The 10,280-nt window shown below is 38.9% G+C and overlaps 2 protein-coding genes across 2 annotated transcripts; both read left to right on the plus strand.

Annotated features, from left to right (window-relative positions):
• The first annotated feature begins 2,928 nt into the window (after positions 1-2,928).
• On the plus strand, positions 2,929-6,592 carry LOC311048101 (uncharacterized protein). The gene is made up of 3 exons (XM_084061137.1): positions 2,929-3,155; positions 4,826-4,868; positions 5,301-6,592. Exons 1-3 carry the CDS (start codon positions 3,147-3,149, stop codon positions 5,852-5,854), a joined length of 606 nt encoding a protein of 201 aa, XP_083917263.1. The 5' UTR covers positions 2,929-3,146; the 3' UTR covers positions 5,855-6,592.
• An 898-nt stretch (positions 6,593-7,490) lies between these two features.
• On the plus strand, positions 7,491-10,145 carry LOC311046828 (protein PML-like). Its single transcript, XM_084059401.1, has 2 exons — positions 7,491-7,730; positions 8,967-10,145. Exons 1-2 carry the CDS (start codon positions 7,655-7,657, stop codon positions 9,566-9,568), a joined length of 678 nt encoding a protein of 225 aa, XP_083915527.1. The 5' UTR covers positions 7,491-7,654; the 3' UTR covers positions 9,569-10,145.
• The last annotated feature ends 135 nt before the right edge of the window (positions 10,146-10,280 follow it).

Consider the following 10,280-nt stretch of genomic DNA (forward strand, 5'->3'; position numbering starts at 1 on the left):
ATCAGTTTTTATTTCTGGTCTATTTACAGTTTTCTTTCTAATTCCAGTTTGTAGCTGGCCAATTCTTGTTTTTGGATATCTCACACGCACGCACACACACACACACACACACACACACACACACACACACACACACACACACACACACACACACACACACACACACACACACACACACACACACACACACACACACACACACACACACACACACACACACACACACACACACACACACACACACAGGTTGTTTATGTAGGGTGGATGGACAATCATTGGACCATCGCAGCACAGGCGTTAAGTGTTCTAAAAAGACGAAATGAAAGATTTTTTTAATACAAATACAATTTTACCTTCGTATTAACAATATTTCTGTTGTGTTTTAAAGCCAGTATTTTTATTTCAGTTTTGTTCCACACATGATTAGTTTTAAGAGAGAAGAGAATGTAACTGAGCAATGTTCTCTGTTTCCTGTCAATGTGCCTTTGAGCAAATGACAACCCAAGCAACCCAGTGGCCTAGAAGACTTTAGCTCTGGGATGTGAGCATGTGGAACTGTGTAAAGCTGTGTAGTGTGTATGCTGTGTTGCTGTAATAGTACATGTGTGATCATTTATACCTTCCTGATTAATAAAGTTTGTTTTAAAGAGTGGTTGAGACCATGCTGCCTTTCCATCTTTCACCAAAGTTGTCTTTGCTTTTGAAGCTTCTTTTTTTTTCACATTATTTAATGTTGAATGTTTTTGTTTTTTTAATCAATGGAGTGAAATCTAGGCTGGCCAATGATTTTATACTGTAACTTTGATGATGATAATAATAATAATAATAATAATAATAATAATAATAATAATAATAATAATAATAATAATAATAATAATAATAATAATAATAATAATAATAATAATAACCTAAGGTGTTATGTGTAATAGGTTAGAAAATAACAGCAAGCCAGCTGGCATGACATCAAACAAGTGCATGCAGTATTAGTATGTAGCAGCCTATACAGTATGCTATAAATACTAATAAAAAAGTAGTAGGAAAACAGATGTCCAAGTCTGATCCAGATTTTACACAAATAAAAGAATGAGGGTAAGTTGAGTCACTGGTAATTAAGATCAAAACACAATATGAACTCAGTAGATCTTAACTAGAGTGTACAAGACAACAAATGACAAACTCGAGTTTTGGTTCCATTTTGTAAACTCAGAGTTACAGACCCGGGTGCATTTTTTGGACCCCTGGTGGTCCCCGGACGTGACGTTTAGAACAGTATTCTAGATCAGTGGATCCCAAACTTTTTTAGCTCAAGACCCAAAAGAGAAATTAGACGTTTGCCTGGTACCCAAACTAGTGAAAATATCAGATCTACAAGCTCACAACGCCACGCTTTGCACCGCGTTGTGAGCTTGTAGATCAGCTATTTCACTACTTCTTAAACATTTGTTTACTAATTTATGGAATTTCTTAGATTGTTTAAATTATTTGTATTTATTCATGAAATTATTTTGAAAAATTATATATATATATATATATATATATATATATATATATATATATATATATATATATATATATATATATGTTTTGACATTTACTAGTGGCCCATTAAATTGGTCCGCAACTCATTAATACTTAATACTTAATACTTAATTGTTATAAATTATTATAAGTATTTGTGAGTTCTTATAACTATAATGATACCGTGTTAAGCAGAAGATTATAATAAAATATGTCTATATTGCATTATAGGCATGGCATAGCAAGTGTTGCTGTCATTTTGAAATCACTTGGGTTTGAGCAGGTTAGAACAAACAGAGATACATAGGTGAAAGGAGCTTGTTACAATCCTTTCTAGGGGAAGGATGGATTGCAATATAAAGTTGGAGAGTGAACCCCAGTTTTGATTTTAGGTTTGCATTTTTACATGTTACTTAAAGTATTAAATGATGAATAAACTGACAAAATATATTTAGCTCTTTTCAACATTAAAAAAGAGTTACTATAAAATACGATGAATACCAGATAAAAAGAAAACAACTCCTGGATATTACATGCCATGGTACATATGTCATCTGTTAATTTGTTTGTCTGTACAACAGTACAAGTTGTGTGTGGTTATGCAACTTGATCATGGACATTTAATTCATATGGACAATTCATGGACATTTAAAAAGATGACAGCAAATGGCTGCAACATACATGTAATTTCATTTACAGTGTTTCACGGTGTCTTGCACTGGGTAAATAAAAACCCCTTGAGAAACAGCAGTCCTGCCTCAGAAGAATACAGTTTAGTATATTTACTCATGTTTTTTAAGGTATTTTCTACTTTACTGGAGTATTTCCAATTTTCAGTACTTCTACTCCATTCCATCTCAGAGGAAAATATTGTGCTTTTACTCCACTATAATTATCTGAAAACTTGAGTTACTAGTTACTTAGTAGATTTTGATTATTATTACAAAACATACAACCAATAGGCCTATATCTCGGCCATTTGAAAATAGCCGATCTACAAGCTCACAATGCTATGTATAGATCTGCTATTTTCAAAAGATGTTTATACTTTTTATACATTTGAAAACTTTTGAAATGGGACATTATGCATAATGGATACTTTCTACTTTTGGTACTTTAAGTACATTTTGATACCAAAACTTTTGTACTTTATTACTCAAGTAAAAAAACGTTTACTTGTAACAGATTATTTCTACATTGCAGTATTGATACTTTAATTTAGTTAAAATACTTTAAAAAAAAAAATCAGTAGCCTACTTTTTCCACTACTGGTGAAAACACATTGATGACGTTTACAGAACATAGAAAGGTGCTGTTTCTATCTGACAAAAGAGAACCTGACCGAAGCGTGAGCCTTTGACATGAAAATCTTTTGTATTCAGACTGACATGGTGACAGAGAGAGACGGTAGACCTTCTTTAACCCCAGAGCTTTGGTGACTCATAACAGCAGCCACTCCTTGTTCGGTTATTAGTTTCTATTCTGTTGAATATTGTAATAGGGACTAAGTTTCGTTCTGAGTGGCTCTTAACTTATAGAGATGGTATGGATGCATCATCCGCAGATGAGCTTTGAATAACACGTTCACAGCTACTCTAAACCTTCTCAGGGATTCGCTGACCGTCGTAATGGCCATGGTAAGTCAATTGCGCATAATGGTAAACTACTACTATTCCAAACTTTGCTTCGATTAATAATACGAATTTACACCTTTGTTCCATGTAGACTCAAGTTTTTGCAACAGGGCTATAAAGGCTATAAAAGGGAAGATAAATTAAAGGCCTATTCGGCTGCCTATGTAGCCTACAGTAAATGCGATTTTGGTAAAAACAAAACGATTTTTGTTAGAAAATTAAACGTTGTGATCATTATCATTGCTAGAGAGAGTGTTTACTTTGCGTTACTTTATTAGTTTATTTGGTCGGGACCAAGGACATTAATGCACATTGAACACTCACTGCATGGTGTAGGCCTAGTGCCTACCTACATGAATCATGATTAAGTGTAAACATGCCGGATTTAGTGAATGCTTTCCATCTCTGTAGACCCCGACCCCAACAACATCAAAACATATTTGTCTCAATATAGCCTAACAACATAGGTTATAACCTTGTTTTATTGTGTTAGTGTTATAACAACACTCAATTACATTAACAATAGGCATTTATATATACATACTCTTTTTTTAAACTGTTAAAGGTATAGGGTAAGTGATATGTTTTGGTTAAAAAGGTTAAATACTATATTCTGATAGTAATCATTACTACACCGCGTTTGTTCGGTCACAGGGGTCTCTCCAGCTGTTCAGTCACATGGGTCTCTCCAGCTCTTAAGTAAACAAACCGCTCTTAAGAAGAACAGCAATGAGTACTATCAGAATATAGAGCTATTTAACATGTATTCAAACCAGAGTAAATCACTTACCCTATATCTTTAAGAAAACCTAATTTAGTAGCCTACGCCTAAAATCAGTGATTGCCAGTCTGGTTATTTTTCAACCACTGTTTCAATTGTCCTTTAAATGCAGCATGGGGCAACCCTTAGTCACTAAGGGTTGCACTAAGGCTTAGTGCAACTGGAGATAGTTCCAGTCCAAACAACCTTTGATGGAGATGACATTTTGTCTGGAATCTGGCCTATGGTGTCATATCCAGTGTCCCTCTTCCAATGAATACATTCCCTTAGAGGGCATTTGTAAATAAAACAGGCACTTTTAAAAGCTCTAAAATGTTCTATTCTTATAATATTATGTTTTTCCAGACTGGTACAGTGATGGTATTGAGTCACTTTAATGGCTCTCTTAAACAGTTGTTCTACAGATTAGCCTACATGATTGTGGCACCAGCAAATGACCCTTTTGTGAAACAAAATGTGTGATAAGAATACAATGGAGGTATGTCTTTGCAGTTTGTTCAGTAGGGATAGCCCTCCCATTCAGTCTATCCAGCTCAGCCTAATAAAAAGAAAATACATTTGCAGCATATGAGTAGGCCTAAACTTCCTGAATTCTAGTCAACCAGGTAGGCAGATAAAGAACTAGAGTGACAAGAAAGCAAGCAGCCGAAGCGCTAACTCATGTAAAAATAGACCTTGAGCAAGAAAACACACACACACACACACACACACACACACACACACACACACACACACACACACACACACACACACACACACACACACACACACACACAGACACACACACACACACACACACACACACACACACACACACACACACACACACACACACACACACACACACACACACACACGCCACATTATTCATCTTTGTCCTCTTTCACTGCAGATGGCTGGTGTTGTGTTCTTTGACTTGGAGACAACAGGCTTAGGTAACGTGTGTATGAATGAATCTCTCACTTGTATTGTGGCAAAGTCTAAATTATTTTCAGCAGAGGAATTTCTTTATAAAATGATGTATATTGTATTATGATGTTGATTATAACCCAGTTGATCCTGTTTGTTTGCACTCCTTATGGATTTGAAACTATTGTATGTATAGTAGTGCAATGCATTAACTGCTCCGTTTCAGTGGTGTATGCAGTTCTGTATTGTCTGTATCAAATGAAGTCCATAAAATCTTTCATCTCTGTTCAATGTTTGCCAAGCCAATTGTTTTAACGATCAAACTGTGATAATTGGTTCAATTGCTCTTCACCTCACTCTCACCCCATGTTCCTTCCTAACTTGCTCGCTCTCTCTCTCTCTCTCTCTCTCTCTCTCTCTCTCTTTGTCTCTCTTGTTTCTCTGTCCTACCCAATCAGACACGGCACACTGTCACATTTTGCAGCTGGCTGCCATCAGTGGTGGCAGAATGTTTAACAGGTACATCTCCCCGCGCCGTGACATTGATGCTGGTGCCTCCCGTATCAACGGCCTCACTGTCCATGAAGGGCATGGCTTTGACCGGCGTTCACTCCTGCTCCATGGACAGCCCATAGACACCGTCCCCCTCGACCATGCCCTCGCCGACTTCATCAGCTTCCTGAGCTCCTTACAGGCTCCTCTGCTCCTGGCAGCCCACAACGGCAAGCATTTCGACAATGTGGTGTTGACCAGGAGCCTGCAAAGGTGCTCCCTCATCCAGAAATTCCTGGAAGTGGCCAACGGTGGGTTTCTGGACACTCTCCCGCTCAGCAGGGCGCTGTTCCCTTATTTAAGCAGCCACAAGCTGAAGGATCTGGTGAGCCACTTCCTTCCCACGTCCTACAATGCACATAACGCTGTGGAAGATGTCAGGGTTCTGCAGGAGCTGTACATGAAGTGGAAGCCAGACGACAACACTGTACTGAGTTGCACTTCTAGACCAGGGTGTTAACACATTTTTAATCAGTCTTTATTTCTGGTCTATTAGTATTTCGTTTTCTTTAATATTTCAGTTTGTAGCTGGCCAATTTTTGTTTTTGGATACCCATTTCTATTTAGTGTTAGTGTTATTAGTTTGTGATTTTTGTGTTAAAGTCTCAGCATGTTATTGACAAAAAATAAATATATAAATAAACACACACACACACGCACACCCCTATAGTGGAAAATTAACGATTGCAAAAGGGGGAAAATAATATTTTTTTACAATCAATATTTGCAAAATCATGCCCCAAAGGAACATCATCTTTTGCCACTTACTGTAATCATAAATCATCAGAACATTGCCATCTATTGGGCATTGCAGCACAGGAGTTAAGTGTGCTAAAAAGAAGAAATTAAAGGAAAAATAACAAATACAATTTTGCCTTTCTATCAACAATATTTCTGTTGTGTTTTAAAGCCAGTATTTTTTTTCTTAGTTTTGTTCCACACATGATTAGTTTTAGAATGTAAATGAGCAATGCTCTCTGTTTCCTGTCAATGTGCCTTTGAGCGAATGACTCAAAACCAAATTCCTCTAGTGGAGCAACCCTGTGGCCTACAGTAGAAGACTGTCGCTGTAGCTCTGGGATGTGAGTGTGGAACTGTGTAAAAGTGTGAAGCTGTGTAGTGTGTGCCCTGTGTTGCTGTAATAGTACATGTGTGATCATGTATACCTTCCTGATGAATAAAGTTTTTTTAAAGAGTGGTTGAGACCATGCTGCCTTTCCATCTTTCACCAAAGTTGGCTTCACAAAAAAAACAGTTGGGTAGTAAAACTTATCCAGAGTTCACACAAAGAATGAGGGTAAGTTGAGGCACTGGGAATGTATTGTCCACGCATTTGTATGTCCATTGCAAAATTAGAAATTTGACAAAAATGTCCACAAGCCAGCATGGTGATGACCCCTGGTCACTGGTAATTTAGCCTCGATCTCCAGGCTTTTATGTTTTAGTTACTGGTAAAAAAGATGAGCCGCACTCAATGTTTTGAGGAATCAAAAAACAATATTAACTATGCAGTACCAATATAAGTGGATCTTAACTAGAGTGTAAGACAACAAACAACAAACTCGAGTTTGGTTCCATTTTGTACACTCAGAGTTACAGACCCCTAAGGGTACATTTGGACCCCTGGTGGTCCCCGGGGACCACCAGGGGTCCAAATGCATCCTTAGGGGTCTGTAACTCTGGGGACCTGATGTTAAGAACAGCATTCTAGATCAGTGGTTCCCAAACTTTTTAGCTCAAGACCCAAAAGAGAAAATAAAACGTTTGCCCGGTACCCAAACTAGTGAAAATAGCAGATCTACAAGCTCACAATGATTATTTTCACTTCTTCTTGTTTTCTAATATATAGAATTTCTTTGATTTATTTTTTTATTTATTCATGAATTATTTTGAAAAATCATTTTGAACAAAATGTTATGAAATAATATTTAAAAACAAATTGTAGGAAACAAAAAATAAAGGAATATTTTACTCGCGACCCATAAAATGTGTCCGTGACCCAAAAATGGGTCCTGACCCACTGTTTTGGAAACAGTGTTCTAGATTAAGTTTGTGCAATGCGCATGCGTCAGTGTTTTGAATGAATACGGAGTGGGAACAACAACAACCCATGTCTGGAACTTGAAACGTTGACACATAGTAGGAGAAACTGATGAGTATTATCCATAATAATAACTCTACTTCTACTATCTATGAAAGCCACCGATTCACCGGTCAGCCGTCGGTTAGTTTAGGTATAACACTGTCGTCCTAAAGCGTGATGAAGACAGACGTATCGGTTCATTTAGATCCTTGTCAACCGCTGGTTTTCTTTGACTTGGAGACAACTGGACTCGGTGAGTGCAGTGGAGTGGAGTGTCTCATGTTTTCGGGTGTCCCTGTTTTATAGAGAGGTAGACTCTTGTCACTCTACCATAAATAGGAGGACTACTAGCATAATACATGTGTGTTATTTATTTGTGTTGCTGAGGTAGCGTCAGTGTAACATGGAACAAACTAGAAATGGCGCCCCCTCCTGGCCGTTGTGTTTGACTTCTCACAGTAAATTCAACGTTTTCAAACAAATAGTTTAATTGACCAATTATGTGTTTACTAACATTGAGACTGGATGCACAGGTGATTGTTTCACGCAATCAATTGTCAACCTGTTGTTTTGGGGTGCGCTGATTTCAGCACACCCCCCCCAACCCCCTCTTGTGTGTTGGCTAGTGAGGCGCGTCCTAGCGAGACCTGACAGAATGGGTTTCATTGCGCGCATACTGGTTGCACCCATACTGGTTCTTATCAGTGTGACGTCTTACCTTTGTAATTGTTTTACAAAGTCTTTACAAAGTCTTAAGAGCTATGAATAATAAAATATGAAATAAATGAGAAAGGCTTTTGGCACAAGTGTCCTAGCAACTGATTAACATACATAGTAGAGCTTTATTAATCCTGCAGGAGACATTCAGTTTCAGCTCCACCCAGTTGATGCCTGCTCAGATGGTCATGATGAGCAGCAGCAGGGGGGGGGGGGGGGCTGAAGAGTGAAGAGGTCTAGGCCAGGGACACAGACGTATGCAGTTGTAGTTTACAAATGTAACTACTTTTCTGATTTTCTGTTGTCAATTATTTGTACGAGCTCTTGTTTTATTGGATCTTGTTTATTTTGATACACTTATTGGTTTTAGCTCTTGCTCATTTGATTTTGTCTCATCTGTTTAAGAAAGTAGGTAGCTGATATATTGCAATTTTACATTAGCGCTAGGTATACTCTTAGTTGCTTGTTTTAGAAGAGAATGCACTTAAGACTTCCAGTGATTAGTATTTTTCTTGCCTGCAGCCTACCTATGTTGAATGCACTAATTGTAAGTCGCTTTGGATAAAAGCGTCTGCTAAATGACCGTAATGTAATATGAAACAAAGACAAATGTTAATATATAGGTTACAATCACTTACGAGAAATATTTTACAAGATGCATCACTACTAAACTGATTACTAAGACGTAATTAGATAAAGTTTCCATGACTGTTGATTCGATTGATTTTGTGGATTAATCGCTTCACCCATATGTATTCGTCATACCGTTCAGGAGAGAGCTGTGAAATCATCCAGCTGGCCGCAGTGAGCGGAGATCACTCTCTCAACCTTTACACCGTACCCCGCTGTCGCATGCAGCACGGTGCTGCCAGAGTCACCGGCTTCAGGGTCCGCAGACACAGGCTCTACCTCCACCGCCAGCCCGTCCGCACGAACTCCCTCCGGGAGGTGCTGGTGGCCTTCATCGCCTTCCTCCGCATGCTGGGTCAACCGCTCCTCGTTGGCCACAACATCAGACGTTTTGACTGCCCGGTCCTGGCCAGAGCGCTTGATGAACTGATGCTTGGAGCCGAGTTTGAGTCTTCAGTCTCGGGCTGCCTGGACACCCTGCCTCTGGCTCGCGACGTGCTCAGAGACCGTGGCCTCCGCAGTTTCCGACAGGAGAACCTGGTCCGGGAGGTGTTGGGGATGGACTACAAGGCCCATGATGCTTTGGAGGATGTGCGTGCCCTTCAGACGCTCTACGGACGTGCACTTCAGCCCGACTTGACGCTTATGCACAGACATGCTTTTGCTATGGAATCTGTGAAACGGACGGGATCGAAGTCCACATCTGGTCAATCTGTGGCTTCTCGGTCATTACCTGAACAATAAGTAATGTTAATTGTGGGTGTGCTTCATGTGTCTGTGTGCCGGCATAAGGAGCTGTGCATCCATGCTGGCACACAGTAACACCTAACACACCCTGGCCCCAATTAATGTTATTACCTTCTGCTGGGGTTATCTACAGCACGTATTTATGCCAAAATAACTGCTGTGAAAAGGGTCTGCTAAACAGTTTGATGGCCAATGAACATTTGGTGGCCAATGAACACTGACGCTGATTATTACATGGATTGCTTAAGGCCATTTTCATGGTTGCTGTTGCTGAAGGGGAGTCAATCCTCATTACTTTCGCAGTCCAGATTTTTCCAGTCGATAAAACCTTGTTCATCAATCCTTTATACCAGTGGAAAGACATTGGACAGTGATGTCAACTGAGTCTCAGGAATAGAGCCTGCTAGGCTGCTTCCGATTGGCTGATATCCATTTCTGATCATCCAAAATACTTTGTCTCTAAATGATGACCTATAATAATGATCTAAGATAAATGTATTTAATGCACTTAATTCTATTTCCTATACATGATTTTAAGGTGTGATGGAGTTGCTAATAAATGTCTTGAATTTGACCTTTTGGGTGCTGTATTTGTATGCATGTATGTTGAGTATATTTGCTTGTTAAAAAAGGATGTGTGAGTTGATCACACACTGGAACAGAAAAAAGGCCAAGGGAGTTCTTAACCACCTTGTGTGATCTGCGTGTG

This window comes from Gymnoscopelus microlampas (genome assembly GCF_963454915.1).
Source record: "Gymnoscopelus microlampas genome assembly, chromosome: 6".
Taxonomy (NCBI): Eukaryota; Metazoa; Chordata; class Actinopteri; order Myctophiformes; family Myctophidae; genus Gymnoscopelus; species Gymnoscopelus microlampas.